This window comes from Agelaius phoeniceus, chromosome W (genome assembly GCF_051311805.1).
Source record: "Agelaius phoeniceus isolate bAgePho1 chromosome W, bAgePho1.hap1, whole genome shotgun sequence".
Classification (NCBI taxonomy): domain Eukaryota; kingdom Metazoa; phylum Chordata; class Aves; order Passeriformes; family Icteridae; genus Agelaius; species Agelaius phoeniceus.
The window spans coordinates 12962697-12982016 of record NC_135301.1 but is presented as its reverse complement, the minus strand read 5'-3'; the positions used below and the strand labels follow the sequence as shown (position 1 = coordinate 12982016).

The 19320-nt window shown below is 41.9% G+C and overlaps 1 protein-coding gene across 1 annotated transcript in view; it reads left to right on the top strand.

Annotated features, from left to right (window-relative positions):
• LOC129132423 (mitochondrial nicotinamide adenine dinucleotide transporter SLC25A51-like) overlaps positions 1 to 19036 on the top strand; it is a 62949-nt gene extending 43913 nt beyond the window's left edge. Inside the window, exon 2 of the mRNA XM_054651494.1 lies at positions 16794 to 19036. Coding sequence (XP_054507469.1) covers positions 16833 to 17705 — 873 coding nt within the window. The 5' untranslated portion in view covers positions 16794 to 16832 and the 3' untranslated portion in view covers positions 17706 to 19036. The remainder of the gene's footprint in view (positions 1 to 16793) is intronic.
• Positions 19037 to 19320: the final 284 nt, after the last annotated feature.

Sequence of the window (19320 nt, the reverse complement as noted above, 5' to 3'; positions counted from 1 at the left end):
CAACAGCTTCCCTATGAGAATCTTGTGGAAGATGGTGTCAAAAGCCCTACTGAAGTCTACATAGACAATACCCACTGCTGTCCCTTTGCCAAGCTAGTAGTTTCGTTGTAGAAATGTATTAAGTTGGTCAAGCATGATTTCCCCTTGGTGAATCCATGCTCACTACTGATGATTTTCTTGGTCTTCGGGTGCCTGGAAGTCATTTCCAAGATTAGCTGCTCCATTATCTTCTGTTAGGAATGGAGAGGGGAGAGCTTAGACAAATCCCAAATCCCTGCCTTTCCAGGTTTCTGGCAGAGGATAACAGCTTTACTGAGGTGGCCAGCACCCCAAGACCCACTCTCACTCACAAGTTCTTAATAATGACTGATCAGGCCTACTACAAAATTAATTATTTATTGAGGAGACCAAAAAACAGATGTAAGACTTAAACAGATTTACTTACTACACAGGAATAAAACAAAAATAACTACTTGTAGATAAAGATACAGTGCACAATAATAATAAAGGTACCTTATGTTACAGCTAGCAAAGAAATAGTATAGATTAGGAGTCAATGTCACTTACCAATGAATGATAGCAGTGTGCAGAGAATCTCCTAATTTCTCTCAATCCCCTGGGGAAGTAATTCGATGTGTGTTGCAGCTTAAATTCCTGCTAGTAAAGTCCAGGGTAAGGAAGCAAAAAGGGCCTTTGCATGGTATCCACAGATGTTTTATTCAGCTGCGCGGTGAGATGTTCAGAGTCCCCAAGCACACACAAGTGGAGGGTCCAGGTCTCTCTCTGCCGAGGGACCCTGGGGGTGAACCTGGTTTTAGGGCAGTACAAAGATAAGGGCCAATCAGGGAATAAGGAAGGAGTGGCTCAGGGACATAGGAACAGAATAATGAGCTAATGGGATCATAACAGCTTTTTGAGGGAATCTTCTTGTGTCTCCCTAAACAAGGGAATGCCCCCCAGGGTCTCCATAGATGTGAACGTCTTCGTCATCAAGGAGAACTCTCTACACACTCAGAGAGTGTATAAGAGATTTCTGATTTCATGAAAATCATAGTGGTTTTTTATAGTTGTAAAAATGCTTGTGTTCTGCAGTCACTAATTTTAGGTTTTCCTTTTTCACCATTCAAGTCAGGATGTGTATTGCTGGCAAAGGAGGTTCTCAGCTGAAATAATTTGTCACATGACAAGCCATTCCAGTCTGATTTTAGCTGTATGTGATGGGAAGATAAGGTTTTGCTGTATCAGGGGTAAAAGGTCCTGTTACATCTTCCCAGGTATCAAGGTGAGGCTGACCAGCCTGTAGTTCCCTGGATCCTCCATCTTGCCTTTTTTGAAGATAGGACTGATATTTACTTTCCTCCAGTCTTCAGGCACCTCTCCCAATTGCCATGATTAATCAAAGATTATTGAGACTGGCCTTGCAATGACATCAGCCAGCTCACAGCACTCATGGGTATATTCCAACAGGACCCATGCACTTATGTATGTACAGATTGCTTAAGTATTCCCTAATCTGATCGTCTTCCACTACAGGTAAGTCTTCCTTGCTCCATCTTTTTTTCCCTGTCTGTGGGACCTAGGATCCTTGAAGGGTGGTCTTGCTAGTAAAGACTGGGGTGTAGAAGATAGTACCTCAGATTTTTCCATGTTCTGGGTCACCAGGGCCCCCATCCACATTCAGCCCTAGCCCACATTTTCTGTAGTCTTCCTTCTGTCACCTATGTACTTATAGAAACCCTTCTTGTTGTCTTTAACATCCCTGGCCAGATTCAATTCCATTTGGGCTTTAGCTTTCCTAACATGTCTCTGCATGCTGGGATGGTGTGTCTTTATTCCTCCCAGGTTGTCTGTCCCTGCTTCCACCCTCTGTAGGCTTCCTTTTTGTGTTTGAGTATGTCCAGGACCTCCTTGTTCACCCACAGAGACCTCCTGGCATTTTCACCTGACTTCCTGTTTGTTGGGATGGACTAGTCTAGATCTTGGAGGTGGTGATTCTTGAATATCATCAACCAACTTTCTTGGCCCCCTCTCCCCTCCAGGGCCTTATCCCATGGGACTCTTCCAAGCAGATCTCTGAAGAGACCAGTCTGCTCTCATGAAGTCCACGGTTGTGATCTTGGTTTTTTGGTTTTTCGCCCCACTCCATCCCCTTGAGGATCCTGAACTCCACTATTTCATGGTCACTGCAGCCAAGGTTGCTTTTTACCTTCATATCCCCAATGAGACCCTCTTTTTCTGTGAATATGAGGTCCATAAGGACACCTCTCCTCATTGACTCCTCTATCACTTGGGTTGAGAAGCTGTTATTGATGTTCTCCAGGAATGTCCTGGATTGCTTGTGCCCTGATGTGCTGTCTCTCCAGCAGATATCAGGGTGGCTCAAGTTGCCCATGCAGACCAGAACCCGCAAAACTGAGGCTACTTCTAGCTGTCTGTAGAATGCCTCATCTGCTTGCTCTTCCTGGTCAGGCGGCTTGTACAAGACACCCACTATAATGTCATCTTTACCTGTCTTCTCTTTAATCCTTGCCCATAAGTTTGCAGTTAGCTCATCATCAATCCCCATGCAGAACTCCATGAATTCCAGATGCTCTCTTACATAAAAGGCAACTCTCCTTGTTTTCCCAGCCTGTTTTTCCTAAAGAGTATGTTTCCCTCCATTGCAACATTCCAAATACAGGAGCTATACCACCACATCTCCATGATCCCAACAATATCACAGCCCTACAACTGCACACAGATCTCTTTCTCATCATGTTTATTCCTTATACTGCATGCATTAGTGTACAGGAACTTCCAGTTGATGAAACTGAAAAGCCACAAGTCTATGATGAGATGCATCCCAGGGTCCTGAGGGAACTGGCTGATGTAGTAACCAAGCCAATCTCCACCATATTTGAAAAGTCATGGCAGTCAGGTAAAGTCTCTGGTGACTGGAAAAAGGGAAACATTGCTCCTGTTTTTAAAAAGGGGAGAGAAGATCCAGGGAACTGCAGATGGTTGAGTCTCACCTCTGTGCCTGGGAGGATCACGGAGCAGATCCTCATGGAAGTAATGTTAAGGCACATATAAGATGAGGAGGTGATATGAGACAGCCAGCACAGCTTCACCAAGGGCAAATTGTGCCTGACCAATCAGGTGGCCTTCTATGATGGAGTGACTGCAAAGGTTGATAAGGGAAGACTGATCAATGTCATCTACCTAGATTTCTGTAAAGCCTTTGACACAGTCCCACACAACATTCTTATCTCCAAATTGGAGAGACATGAGTTTGAAGAGTGAACTATTTGGTAAAAAAGTAATTGGCTGGATGGACACAGCCAGAGAGTTGTGGTCAATGGTTCTATGTCCAGGTGGAGGCTGGTGATGAGTGTCCCTCAGGGCTCTGTCTTGGGACCGGTGCTCTTCAATATCTTCATCAATGACATAGACAGTGAGATTGAGTGCACCCTCATCTAGTTTGCAGGTGGCATGAAGCTGAGAAGTGCAAGTGACACAACAGAAGGAAGGGATACCATCCATACAGACCTGGATAAACTTGAGAAGTGGGCCCATGAGAACCTCTTGAGGTTCAACGAGTCCAAGTTCAAGGTGCTGCACCTGTGTTGGAGCAACCCCAGACATGAGTACAGACTGGGAAATAAACTCACTGAGAGCATCCCTGCAGAGAAGGACTTGGGGGTGCTGGTGGATGAAAAGCTGGACATGAGCCAGTAATGTGCGCTTGCAGCTCAGGCAGCCAACTGCACCCTGGGCTGCATCAAAAGAGGTGTAGCCAGCAGGTCAAAGGAGGTAATTCTTCTCTACTCTGCCCCCGTGAGACTCTACCTGAAGTACTGTATTCAGCTCTGGGGCCCTCAGCACAAGACAGAACAAGTCCAGAGGAGGGCTGCAAAGATGATCAGAGAGCTGGAGCACCTCTCCTATGAAGACAGGCTGAGAGAGTTGGGGCTGTTCAGCCTGGAGAAGAGAAGGCTCCAGGAAGACCTCATTGCAGTCTTCTGGTACTTAAAGGGGGCTTATAAAAAAGAGGGACAGTCACTTTTTACATGGGCAGATAGCAATAGGACAAGAGAAAACAATTTTAAAATAAATGAGGACAGAATAAGATTAGAAGTTAGGAAGAAATTCTTTACTGTGAGAGTGGTGAAGCACTGGAACAGATTGTCCAGAGAGGTAGATGCCCTGTGCCTGGAAGTGTTCAAGGCCAGGCTGAAGGGGTCTCTGAGCAACCTAATCTAGTGGGTGACTTCTCTGCCCATGGCAGGGGACTTGGAACTCAATGATCATTAAAGTCCCTTCCAACTCAAGCCTTTCTATGATTCTATGAAGGGGATAATAGTCAAAGGGTCTGACAAGCTTCAGCAGTTTCTCCATTGCATGTCAGATTCACACCTCCAGCAAGCAGCAAACCTCTCTATATGACCATCAGGTCAGCAGATTGTTGTCTCCATCCCTCACAGCAGGCAGTCACCCACTACCACCACTCAGCACTACCTCCTGGTAGATCTTGCATGGTTTAGAGTCAGTTGGCCAGGTAATTTGCTTGAAAGCACACATAACTCCTTCTCAGTTTTGAGGGCAGTGAATCTGTTCCATAGTTACAAGCCTTCTGGTGGAGCTGGTAGCCTTCTCCTTGTTGCCAGAAGTAATTTTTCACCTTTCCCTGCGGCTGCACCTGACATTCCTGCTAGGGACAGACTCTTGCCTGTGTTTCCACTGCAGCTGGGGTACAGGGCTCTTAAAGCTGTTGTATCTCTGAGAAGATCCTGATTCTATATGTGATGCTGCACAGCCTGCTGACTTTCTTGTCTAACTCCTCCACTTGATGACTAAAGAAGGCTGTTAGTGTTCAGGAACACATAATCACGGAATGATTATATGCAGGTGCTTTTATTGAAGAGCTCTGGGTGTCAGGGGTGTACAAACCCAAATTGACTTCGCCATGGGTTCGAGATGAACATGTTTTTATATTTTATCGTTATATAACTTACATATTAATTATTAAGCTTACATTGTTCTATTGTATACATTGATTTCATCCAAGCATGGGTTTCTCGTGATCCCCCTCAAACCCTTGAACATAGTTTCTCATGATTCTTCTTACGACTAAACAATAATTATATCAAATTACTAAGCAATCATCTCATCAAACAATTATATCATTTATCATATACTGGTTACACAGGTGCAGTTTCACATGATCTGGCAAACACAAGGCTTAAAATTTCCCAGGGCCTACCCTTAACATTTTCCCAGGGCCTACTAAGCCTAACTTTCTTTCTAACTCCCCTGAATATACCATGATTTTAGAAACATTTTATCCCTATACTATCAAGGCCACCTCTTCCATCCTTGGGGAAAGGCCCCAGGCACTCCCTACAGCCTATGCTTACAAGACTGTATTCACCATCTAAAGCTCTATCTGGCAGAGATAGCTAGTCTAATACCTGCTGAGGAATATGGCCTATGACATGTCACCACCATACCTGAGAACATATTGGCTGGTTTGAAATGTGATGAAGATACCCCTCTGCAACAGCTGTTGCCTCTGGGAGGCTGTACTCCAGGCCTGGCTCCTTTATAGGCCTTTCCTTAGCACCAGCTAAAAGAGAGTTTGACCCTCTCTAATCAGCAGGTAACTAACAAAGGCTCCAGGCACCATGTCAGGGGTAGCTGACTATGCTTTTATAAGCTGTTAGAGCTTCCTTGGGCCCACATCCTCATAGCTTCCCTTAGCTTGTCTTTAGTTGATAGCAGCAGGCATCCTCAAGTTTCTCAGAGGGTTCCCAGGATTTCCCCAATGATCCTGGACTCTGTCCTCAGAAGCTCCCAAAGCAGAACCCAGAGACTGCTGTGCAAACTGCTGCATCTGTTTGCTGCCTCTGTTACCTGTACTCATCTTGATGGATATTGCATCTGGATACTGGAGCTGAGGCTCTCCTGGTGCAGTCCTGGGAGGGACCCAGACAGGGTGCCTGTTTCTGAGTCCCTAATTTAGGTTGCTCACCTGCCTTTGTACCTCTGCACTCTTCTGGGCTTGTGGAGCTGGACCTTTGATAGGCTGATAGGTCTCCTGTGATGGACCTGGGAGGAGCCAGGGTAGGATATTATTTAAGCTCCCCCACCTCCCATTTTTTCTCTGTTCTTTTTTTGTGGTGTGTAGATAAGCTTTTTACCACATAGCATAACATCTGTCACCAGTGTTATGAACACAGAAAGATAAAGGGATGTTTGGTACAAAATATTTTTTTATTTCTTGTGGCTAGAATTTTGCCATTCTGAAACCCATGATAATTTAGGCAGGTAATTTTGCTGAACTCTTAGTCTTCTTAGAAGGACTAGATATTATATACCACAGGATGGTATGGAAGTGATAGGAACCTGAAAGGATGGACCGTGGATCAGGGAATATTCTGGACTTTTGTTCAGTCTCTGGCTAGATTACTAAAGACAGCACAACTACAGTCTAGATCAGTGGTCTCTAAAGTCAGTGTGCAAGACAATCCATTGAGGTATGGGAAGAGAATATTTTGGCAGTGTTAATAAATAAAAATTATTTTAATACGGTATTTATTACATCTTTATCTCATACTTTTTAAATTCTATTTTTGTGCATATTAATAACACATAATAATACAATAGTACATGTGTATAATTTATAAATAAATATACATATATTCAGGGTGCACGTTCAAAACATTTTTACGATGGGGTGCATGATTAAAAAATTTGGAGACCACTGGTCTAGATGATCTTCTTGTTACATGTCAAAAATAGAATTGTCTATGTCCCCCTGTAGTGTGTTCTAAACTGGGGGGTGGGGGGGAGTGGGGTGGACTTCTGCACAGAAATTAACTATTGTGATGACTGCAGAAACTTGTGCATATTGGGAACACAGGTGTCGAAATACGACACAAAATGAATGACACTCGCACTCTAAGAGGTCCAAGGTAAAAAAGGGGGCCATTGATTTCCCAACCTCGATATTTATAGAATTCCAAAAGTGACCACGGATTGGAGGATGAAATTGCCACCTCTCCAGTCACACTGGTCAAACCAACAGTCCATCAATTCTTTCCTCCTCCAGAAAGGAATGCAAAACAGTAATTATTTCCATGAAAAGTGTGTGAGAAACTCCATTACAAAAATGTAAACATCAGAAGGCTTAGAAGAACTTTAGAAGAACAGGTAATCCAAATCTTCCAAGAACTGATTCCCCTGTAATAAACTTTAATTTGGAAGCAGCTCATGTACTCCTACACTTGTGGTCCACGACCCACCCCTGTAAAATGTCCACAAAACATCCACAAAATGTCCATTGTGCTCATTTAGTCCACCTGTTCTGGTGGTCACTCAGGACAAGAGAGGTGGTGTGTTGTGTGGAGTTACTGGGCACCAAATGTAGCTCAGATAGGGTCACTGCTGCACTGCAACTGCTTCTTGTAAGACTTTTCCTCCACTGGTTTGGGTGGTTCCTGCTATAGTAATTCCTCTGGCTTAGACTTATCCACAGACTACAGTCACTTTGAGGTGCACCTGCTCCAGCATGGCCTTACCCACCACTACAGTCCCTTTGGAAGTAAACCTTTTCCAATATGACCTTACCCATGTGTTGTGGTTTAGAATAGGAGGAAAATTTAAGGAAGTGATGTGGAAGTTTTTTATGTAATTGATAATTTATCAAATTATTAAGGAGTTAGATATGTTTTTGTGAAATATATCTGTCAAAAATAAAAAAACTTGGGAATTTTTTTTTTTTTTGTTAGGAGTGAAGTAATATGGTTGGGCAGGTTCTGTTTCTGGCTGGGTTTACCGGTCTTGTTGCGGGGTTGGGTTCTTTTTCTTTGGGTTGCTTGCTGGTTCCCTTTCCTTTCTTTTATTTACTTTTAGGTAGGGAGAGGGGGTGTTGTGGGCTAGATAGAACTAACTTTATTAACATCTAACGATTTTCTACAAGTCCATAATCCGAAACCTAGCTGTACTTGTTACACCCCGGGAGCAGTCCTGGGTTGGTACCGGGATCTTACTCTGTAGAAGTTACTTATAACTACTAAATATGAAAAAAAAAAAGACTACCCCCTCACCCCTCAACCCCGGTGTACTACTACTAAGTTCTAGCCTAACTAATTAAATCCAAGCCACTTCCCCCAACTACCATCTAAAGTACCCAACTCAACCAAGGATCAAATAACCATTTAAAGGGCCCAAGCGTAATAGTAACCCTTTCAGTACTTCAATCTTCCCTCAAATAAAAGAAAAAAACAAGATACAAACAAAAGAACAACATAAAAATACCAAAATCAGTAAAAAAAAGTTAAATCCCAGATAAAAAGCATAAAAACCCCCTTGTTTTTAAAACTGAAATCCTCTTATAAACTACAGAGAAAAGATTCTTTTTTCCTATAACACATAAAACTATGGGGAAATGAAAGTGTTCAAATTAATGTTGAAGAAAAGCCTCCATACTAAAATAAGTAGATCTTAAAATAGCTGTAATCCCATGAAAAGTTTAAACAGAAAAAAAAAAAAGTAGTCCTTTACTTCCAGGAAAAGAAAAAGAAAACTTCTGTTCCCAGAAATAAAGATTATTTTAAAGATAAATAATAAAAACTTCTACCTTTAAACAACGTATCTTTAAAACAATACCCCATAAGTCGACATGGCTATGAGAGAAAACTGCTCACTTTGAAAAACTTTTAAAAGGTTTTTTAAACCTTAACAAAAGTACAACAGAAGGACTAATTAAGGAAAAATTAACAGCACTGAGAACTGCCTTTGTGGCTGCCTACCACATGGCTAGTTCATCTTCAAGATGGATGCTCAGTCTTTTATACCCCTGGGGGTTGCATCAGCCAACCCTAGCCCCTCCCAAAGTCTGTCAGTCCGCTCTTCTTTGCCGTTTACTGCTGGAGACTGCTTTCTTGTAACTTGATTGGAGGTCAGGTGTTGTCATGCCGCACCCCCTAAGCAACAAGCTTTTCCATTCCCAACTGCCCCATGCAATGGGCACGTGTGCATGCCTTCTTTCTACCTGTACTAGACAATCCAGGCTGTCTGATGGCAACAATATAGAGGGGGGTGAAAAAGGGAACTATGGGGAGAACAGAGGACATCTAAACTACAATAACATAACTATACATCACTAAAGCTTCTCTTAATAGTCACACAATATTTATCCCTTAATTGAGAGAGCCAGTCATCTCATTATCCAACTATAACATGGCCCATCAACAAGCTGTGAGAAGGCTTATAAGAAAAACTTCACAATAGCAGGGTTCCCCAAACAGCTGTTATTTGTAACAAAATTAAGAACCACAAAAAAACTATTTTTCCCTCTTGTGAAGAAGTCTCCGTAACCTTAACAAGAGAGACTTCTCTCCCTAAGTAAACTAAAAAAGAACTATTTTAAAAGTAGTAAACTAACTAGAAACCTTAGATTTAGTTTCTTTACATTATCAGTAAAAAAAAAAGTTATAAAGGGAGAAAAAGTATTCTAAAGAGTTTATTTTAATTCTTACTACTTTTTCCCTTTAATTACTTTTAATAAAATTTTCTTTATACCCTTTTAAAGTTTTGAACTTACTTAACCTTTCTCCTTATCCTATCTCACAAGAAGTAAATACCTTAATAATTATCCAACACTAAAACCCACCACACTCATCAACACATTAACTGAAAAATCTCAAAATTAAAGAAATCTAAAATTAACAAAACAAAACCACTACACAAAATTGGTACTTCTGCCCGGTTTCAAACTGAAACCACCACATCTTTTAGGAAAAAATACAGGCAATTTATAAACGCTGTGAGATGAAGAATTTATTTAGAGAAATAAATAGTGAAGCAGGTATTAAATAATAAAATTAAGTAGAATGATAGTGAAAAAGTTTTATTGTAATTATGGAAAAAATCTAGGAGTGGAGGTTAGTATAATTTTTTTTCCCTTTACTTAATTTAGTTAGTTTTATTGTTCTAGGTAGAAGTTATACATGGAATGTAATTTTAATAATAATTCTTTAGCATGTATATTTCACAGATGCGAAAGGTAGAGTGTTGTGGTTTAGAAGAGGAGGAAAATTTAAGGAAGTGATGCAGAAGCTTTTTGTATAACTGACAATCTATTAAACCACTAAGGAGCTAGACACAGCTCTGTGAAAGACACATGTTAAAAACAAAAAAACCCGGGAACTTTCTCTTTCCTTCCCGGTACGGAGCGAAGTAACATAGCTGGGCAGGCCCCGTCCTGGGCCGGGCCAACTGGCCCTGCCGCGGGGCTGGGCCCCCTTTCCCTGGGCTGCCTGCCGGTTCCCCCTCCCTTCCCCCATCTACTCCCAGGCAGGGAGAGGGGATGCCGCAGGCCAGATAGAACCAACCTTACTAACATCTAACTACTTTCTACAACTCCCCAACCCGAAACCCAGCCACACCCGCTACACCCCAGGAGCAGCCCTGGGTCAGAACGGAGGTTTTACCCAGTAGAAGTTAGCCACAACCATCAAACATGAAAAAAAAAAGACCACCCCACCCCTGCCTGCAATCCCGGCGAACTACTACTACTAAGTTCTAGCCTAACTAATTAAATCCAAGCCACCTCCCCCAACTACCATCTAAAGTAACCAACTCAACCAAAAATCAAATAATCATTTAAAAGGCCCAGGCTGCAGTCCCTCCAGGGGTGTACCTGCTATGTCATGGGCTTATTCATGGCCACACATTTTGAGGTCCTCCAGTATGACCTCATGCACAGCCACTGATGCTTCAAGATGTACCTGCTATGGCACAGACATAACCACAGGCACATATGCTTTGAGATTTACCAGCTCTGGTATGGATTTATCCATGGCCACAGACACTTCAGGGTGTCCTGTTCCTGTGTGGACTCATCCACAGTCCCTTCAACTTGAATTCACACTGGAGTTCTAGCCTGTCCAGTACAGCAGCACAGAAACAGCAATGATGCCCAGGCCATCTGCCAGCGCATGCACATGGCTATTGCTGTTATCCAAATGTTCCCAGGCACAGCAGAGTAAGAAGATGAGCAGATGAGCAGCACATCGAGCAGCAAAAAGCAGCCATGAGTAATAGACTCTGATATACAGTTAGGCAAGCAAGCCCCATGGCAAGTACAGGAGCCTGCCCATTGAAAGCTAAAGAGCACTGATGCCTTGAGAAGGCTGACCTAGAACAGAAGCTAGACAGAGTTAAAGAATACAGTAGGTATTTATTAAAAGGCCTCAATGGATACAGCTTAGGCAGTACAAGAGCCCAGCCAGGGCTACACCCAAGATGGACCCAAAATGGTCACAAAATGGACAACCAGTCACAAACTCTGGTCCATTTGCATATTGGAGTTAATTGTCCAATTAAAGCTTTAGGTTATGAAGTTCCATCCTCCTTGTTTTTCTCTCTTCAATTCACCGTTGTTTATACTTTTTGGCCTGGAGCTTGTAGCGGTTGTCCTTGGTCAAGCTGGAAAAGGATTGTTTTGTCTACCTACCCTGTGAAAAGACCTTGCTAACACTTAATATGAAGCTCAGAGCTACACACTAAAGCAGCACAGAATCTGAAAAATATGAAAGCTAAAACTTAAGGCATCAGCACTAACAGATATAAATTCCATCTATCACATCCCAATCAAATCCATCATTATCCTGAACCCTTTGAGCCCCTCACTGGGCACCAAAAAGGGCTGTTGTGGTTTAACCCCAGCCAGTATCCAAGCGCCATGCAGCCATTTGCTCACTGACCCACTGAGTGGGAATGGGAGGAGAATCAGAAGAGTAAAAGTGGGAAAACTTGTGGGTTGAGATAAAGACAGTTTAATCATAGAATCATACAATGGCTTGGGTTGGAAAGGACCTTAAAAATCATCTAGTTCCAACCCCTCTGCCATGGGCAGGGAACCTTCCACTAGATCAGGTCGCTCAGACCCCATCCAACCCAGCCTTGAATACCTCTAGGGATGGGGCATCCACAATTTCTCTGGACAACCTGTACCAGTGCCTCACTATCGGTGCTATGATGCCAAACAGGTAGGAAGAATGATGCACAGAACTCCATGATATCAGAAGGCTAATTAATTACTTTATTATACTATAACTATATTACACTATATTACACTAACAAGAACTATCACTAACTAACTAACTAGAAAACCTGTGACTCTCTGCTTGAGAGTCCTGACACACACACGGATCTAATTGGTTAATGAATCTAAAACACTATCACTAGAATCTAATTAAGCAATCACTTTGGGTAAACAATCTCTAGAACACATTCTACATGGGTACAAACACAGGGGCAGTAAATGAGATAAGAATTGTTTTGATTATTATTTTCTCTACTTCTCTCACAGCCTTTCTCAGGAGAATCCTGAGAAAGCTAAATCTCTCTCTGTTCAGAGGGCATGTGAATACCACACCTCACAACTCTCACAGTAAAGATTTTCTTCTTAGCATCTAATCTAAACCTACTCTCTGACAGTTTGAAGCTATTCCCCCTTGTCCTATCACCACATGCCCTTGGAAAAAGTTTCTCTCCATCTTTTTTGTAGGCTCCCTTCAGGTACTGGAAGGCTGCAATTAGGTCACCCTGAAGCCTTCTCTTTTCCAGGCCAAATAATCCTAATTCTCTCAGCGTTTCCTCATAGCAGAGGTGCTCCATCCCTCTAATCATCTTGGTAGCCTCATCTGGACTTGCTCTAAGAGCTCTGCCTTCTTCCTCTGCTGAGGACCCCAGGGCTGGATGCAACACTTCAGATGGGGTCTCATCAGAGTAGAGGGGTAGAATTCCCTCCCTCACCCTGCTGGCCACAGTGCTTTGGATGCAGCCCATGACATGATTTGCTTTCTGGGCTGTGAGCACACATTGCTGGCTGATGTCCAGCCTCTCATCCACTAGCACCCCCAAGTCCTTCTCAGCAGGGCTGCTCTCAATCCGTTCATCCCCCAACAGGGATTAGTACCAGGAGTTGCCCCAACCCAGGTGCAGCACTTGGCACTTGGTCTTATTAAACCTCATGAGATTCCCATGGGCCCACTCCTCAACCTTGTCCAGGTCCCTCTGGATGGCATCCCAACCTTCAGGTGTGTCAACTGCACCATTCAGCTTGGTGTCATCTGCAAATTTCCCGAGGGTGCACTCGATCCCCTTTGTTTATGGCATTGATGAAGATATTAAATAGCACTGGTCCCAATACAGACCCCTGAGGGACACCACTTGTCACTGATCTCCATCTGGACTCTGAGCCATTGACTACTGCCTTCTGGATGTGACTGTCAAACCACATTCTTATTCTTTTAACAGTCCACCTATCCAATCCATCTCTCTCCAATTTAGAGAGAAGGATGTTGTGGGGGACCATGTCAAAGGCTTTACAGAAATCCAGATAAATGACATCTGTAGCCCTTCCCTTGTCCACTGATGGAGTGTCTCCATCATAGAAGGCCACTAGATTGGTCAGGCAGGACTTGACCTTGGTGAAGTTGTGCTGGCTGTCTCAGATCACCTCCTGTTCTCCATGTGCCTCAGCAGAGCTTCCCAGAGGATCTGCTTCATGATCCTCCCAGGCACAGAGGTGAGTCTGACAGGTTGCTAGTTCCCAGGGTCCTCCTTTCTGCACTTTTTAAAGATGGGGACAATGTTTCCCTTTTTCCAGTCACCTGGGACTTTACCTGACTGCCATGACTTTTTGAATATCATGGAGAGTGGCCTGGAAACTCCATCAGCCAATGACTATGGGATGCATCTTATCTAGTCCCATAGACTTATGTACATTCAGGTTCCTCAGGTAGCCATGAACCTGATCTCTTAGAGTGGGAGGGACTTTGCTCCCCCAGTCCCCATCCTGCTGTCCATCCATTCAAGAGGTGTGGGGAGAGAGGTTGCCATCAAAGACTTGAGGCAATGAAGTTAAGCACCTCAGCCTTCTCCTCATCCTTTGTTACGAGTTTTCTAGTACTGTTTATCATTACACCTTCTTTGACCTTCCTTTTCTGATTAATGCCTGTAGCAGTCCCCCACGATAATGTCACCTGTCCCTGCCCTCCCTTTAATCCTGACTGATAAGCTCCTAGTCAGCTCCTCATCCCTCCCCAGGGGAAACTCCACTCACTCCAGCTGCTCATTTATATAGTCTGTTTAATGTACCAGTAGAAGCCCTTCCTGCTATTCTTTGTGTCCCTTGCCAGGTTTGGTTCCAACTTTGCCTTGGCCTTCCTCACCCCATCTCTATACAACCAAACTTTATACTCTTTCCAGGTTACCTGTCCTTGTTTCCACTGCCTGTGCATTTGCTTCTTCCCTTTGATTTTACTCAGCCATGCCAGTCTCTTGCCTTCATTGTCTGATTTCTTGCTCCTGGGGATTGCTGGTTCTTGTGCCCTATGGTAAACCAAAAGCCATGCAAGCAAAGCAAATCAAGGAATTAATTCACTACTTCCCATCAGCTTTATATCCTAAACATGATGTCATATGGTATGGAATATCCCTTTGATCAGTTGGAGTCAGATGTCCCACCTGTGTTCCCTCCCAGTTTAACTGTATCCCAGCCAAAACCAGTGCAGTGATACAGCTGGGTCTTGCAAAATTAAAGCTGAAAGCAAAGGTTCTGTCATAAACACATCTGAGAAAAATTGCATTGCCTGATTATTACAAGTTCTCAAATCATAATAATGACAACTTACTTAAACTACATGAGAAAATATGTACCTTATAAATCTGAGTTAGAGCTCTTTTTTTTTTTTTCTCAAGAGAAATCAGAAGTGATATTGGCCAGAGGTTGCTATTACCAACACAACTGGTAACTAGTCAAAAGTCTTATGTATCCTGTGGTTTGGATGTATTACTGAATGACACATTTATCCAGAGTTGGTTTAACTCTTAATATAAAAGTGGGGTGCCAGATAAGACTGTGGCTTAGTTGTGGGTGTGGCTATTTTACTATATGCAGATAGAACTAAGTTGATCCTAGAAACAATACATATTAGTATAGATGAAGTGGTACAACCTCCCTAATGTGAATTCCTCACTACTGGTATGACTTCATATCAGGGTGTAAGTCTCTGTCCGAAGTTTCCCTCATCTGCCTCATGATCGTCATGAAAGGGACAGAGATTGGGACCACTGAAGAAAAAGGACCCTTGTCTGAAATTCTGGCCTTGTTGGAGATGGTCACTTGCCAAGACCCTGAGGCCTGGGCACAGCCTCTGGCATTGCTAAGCTATTGTTCACAGGTGTGTTTGCTGTATGCTACACTGGGCCCAGTGAAAGGTAAAAAGGGGCACTCTGCCCTTTTTTGCAACAATGGCCCTGGAATTTCCCCACATCTCAGCTTGGCTGGACTTCTCCTGAGGAAGGTTTTGGTGGTACCCACAGAAGACCCCTCACCTTTTTTACAACCACATTGACAGACAGACTGAGATGGGAGAAGCCTCTCCATCAAGGACTGAGACATGAAACCCCTATGGAAAAGCTCCCCCTCCTCCCAAGGACTGAGACTGAAACCTCTAACCTGAGGAGAGGTGTGTGGGGGAGGTAAGCTGACCAAACCAAGATGTTTGCCTGCAGGTTATGACCACTGGACCAAGAAGACAATGGCTCTCACTTACTGCTGAGAACATGGACTACCTGTTACATCTATTCTTTATTGTATCTGTTTCCCCCCCTCGCAATTTTCAATAGAGTTATCATAATAAAAACCTCTGAGTTAGCTAGAGATTTCGAGATCTCCCCAACATAACAGGCGGATCCTCAGCTGGACTGGACCAAAGGACTTTGTCTCTACGTTAAGTAGCTATATCCCCCTCTCTCTCTCTCTCTCTTCTCTCTCTTTCTCTATCTTTTTCTCTCCCTTAATCCCTCTATCGCATTTGCTGTGGTCATTCAATAAAAGGTGCATTTGTTTATGATTATTACTGCAAATCCCCTTGCTGTGTCGGTTTTTTGCACTCTGAGATCAATTAACAAACCATCATGAAACCCGTTCGTAAGGATGGATCGTGACACAGGGTAAAATACTTAACCTTTGTAAATGACTTCTATGGTGCTGTTCCTTGGAAAACATTGAAGAGTGTAATATTATGCAAGTGGCAGATAATGTATCACCTATTAAGGACTAATTATCAGTTTTATTTAATGAAACTCTTTTCACTGTGTCCTTCAGGACCATAGCTCTAGCAGAGCTCAATGTATTCTTTATCATTTCTATATTATTTTACTACTCTATAGTAAACGAATGCTGATTATTAAATTCCTATTTAAATTATTCATTGCTGTCTACCACAGGGAAATACAGGCAGGAACGATCAGAATTTGTAATGCTGAGCTGTGTGTAGTGTGTGTGTTTTCCAAAAGCTTGGTAACTTGTATTGTATCTTACTAGTGTTAGAATAGATCATTCAGTGTTTGAATTCCTTGGCATACTGTACTGGCAACTTAATGGGCAAACTTCCTATTTCTCCCTCACATTTTCAGTTGTAAGGTGGCACTGGAGGGGTTCATATGTCTATTTGTTTTAATTTAGTTTGGTTCTAATCAACAAAACATAAAGGGAGGAAAAATATCTAGTTTTTCAGGCCCTTGGATGTAGTGTAGAAAATTGTGCATTTTGCATCATCTATCAGTTGATGACAGTTTGTCACACTGTTCCACTGAATTTGATGAATTTTCTTCAGGACGTAAAATGCCGCACAGTGTGATGTTGAACAGTGTAAACATGATGTGTGTATGTAAACTAAAAAAACTGTCACATGTCATTTTGTTCACATACTTTTTTTCTTTTTTTGACATAGGAAAAGAAATCTAAGATATATATTGAGGGGGAAAAAAAGATGGATTCACAAGATTGTGTCCCAACAAATTCAAAGCAAGATATGAGCCATCACATAAAGGGTAACGCTGGTAAACATTATCTTTGTGGCTATTGTGCAGCCTTCACCAATATAGTAGTCACCTTTCCCATCCAGAAGGTCCTCTTTCGACAACAGTTGTATGGCTTGAAAACAAAGGATGCAGTACATCAGCTGCAGAAAGATGGAATTCGAAATCTCTATCGTGGAATCCTTCCTCCATTAATGCAAAAAACAACTACCCTGGCTCTAATGTTTGGCTTGTATGAAGATTTCTCCTCCTTGCTCCATAGTCATACAAGTGCACCTGAACTTCTAACTTGCAGCATGGCAGCAGTGCTTGCAGGGACCACAGAAGCCCTTCTTACACCTTTTGAACGAGTCCAGACTTTGCTTCAAGACTACAAACATCATGACAAATTTACAAACACTTACCAGGCTTTCAAGGTACTAAAAGTCTATGGGATTAGAGAATATTATCGGGGTTTGGTGCCTATTCTGCTCCGGAATGGAAGCAGTAATATCCTCTTCTTTGGCCTACGAGGACCTATCAAACATTGTCTGCCTGAAGCAACTTCTCATAGCACTCACTTGGTCAATGACTTTATCTGTGGTGGGCTGTTGGGTGCCTTACTGGGATCCTTATTTTTCCCAATGAATGTTGTAAAAACTCGCATGCAATCTCAAATTGGTGGTGAATTTCAGTCTTTTTCAAAAGTTTTTGTGACAATATGGCTAGAACGTGATAAAAAATTGATGCATCTTTTCAGAGGAGTCCATCTGAATTACCATCGTTCTGTCCTGTCCTGGGGCATAATCAATGCAACATACGAATTCTTGCTAAAGCTATTATGAGAAATGTTACCTTCCTTTGAAACACCTCTATTCACTTGGGTATTTGTACATTTTAGATCACTTTGTCTCTGGAAATAGGTTAATTTATGGAACTTTTTGTAAATAATATGTAGTACCATGAAACTTGAAGAGAATTCAAAGCAGCCATTTCAGTAGAGAGATGGATGATATTGTTAGTGGCTGCTTAGTGTGGAAGGTAATTAGTCTTATGAACAACCTTGAGTATTTATGGGGTAAATAGCAATATATCTAAATCTTGATGCAATTCAATATACTTCTAAACAAGTTAAAGTATTTATATATTGGTGGATAAATTTACCCATAGTGGAATATCTAGAAAAATGCAAAGTAAAAAAATATCTGTATATTGGTCCAGTAGCTTATTCTATAATTTCAAATATTTCCCAATACTCACAATAATCAAATTTTATGCTGCACATTGTATAATTTGAAAATAAAGAAGGAGCAAATGAAAGCTAATTCTTTTGTTTGAAACACTACAGAGGGTTAAAAACTGAGCTTCCAAATGTCTTGGGGCTCTAAATTATCTTTGGAGTTTAAACAGAAGCTGCCAATTTTTGATTAGGATGACTTTCTTTCTGAACCTCAAGTTTTAAACTGAGCCTACACAAACTATTTTGTCAACCATATTACCACTCAGCTTTAACATGAGCATTATCTCATTCATCAATAGCTACTGAATATTAAACTTCAGTGTAAAATGACCAAATGCAAAGTGGGATTGTGCCTATGTATGAGTGTGCCTTGAAATTAAAAGGTGGAAGGAGCAAGACAACAATTTTATCTCAAGCTTTAAAAGTGTTCCTTGTTGAAAAACCTATTTGCAAATTTAGTATACTCAAGTTTTCTGCTTTTGTATTGCTTTGTTTCTGTTGCAAACAAAAAACTGATCTCACTCAAATGTTCAAACAGTAATACATCTTCCTTTGATTAGCAAGCTACTTGATTTACAGCTTTTTTTTTTTCTTTTGCAAACTGTTTTTGTTTAATTTGTGCTGTGACAGAATTTTATATCAGCACTGACAAAGTGAGATTTCTGGGTATAAGCATTTAAGGCCTTAAAGGGAAAGCAAGCATAACTACCCAACAGGTGACTGTCTTAATTCTTTCTTAGTTCTTTTTTCTTTATTTGGGGGTGTGTTATTCATGAAAAGTTTATGAAGCATTCTTTGTTTTGGATTTGGGGACAGGAAAACTTTCAGAAACTATTTTTAATTGTTCTTTTCCTATTTTTTAGGCCCTGTATAACTATCACTGGTAATACAGTAAAACAATAAAAGGAGTTGTGTGGCTAATAACTTACACTTCAAGCATTTGTAATTTGGTTAATAGGTAACAATATGCAGTAAAGACAGGGGTGTGGTCAGCTGCTATGCATGAAGGTTACTTGCATGTTTCATTCACCAACAAAGAGAAAGGTGTAAAAGGGTATTAGCAAGCATAAACATGACCCAAATTGAATCCTAGAGTGAGGAAGAAAACAACCAAAAAAGCCGTCAACATGAACATCATATTCCTCCTGGCCATGGAGAGCAGTAAAAGAGCAAGCATAACACCAGGGAAAGGAACAGAAACTAAGAAGGGTGGGGGTGGA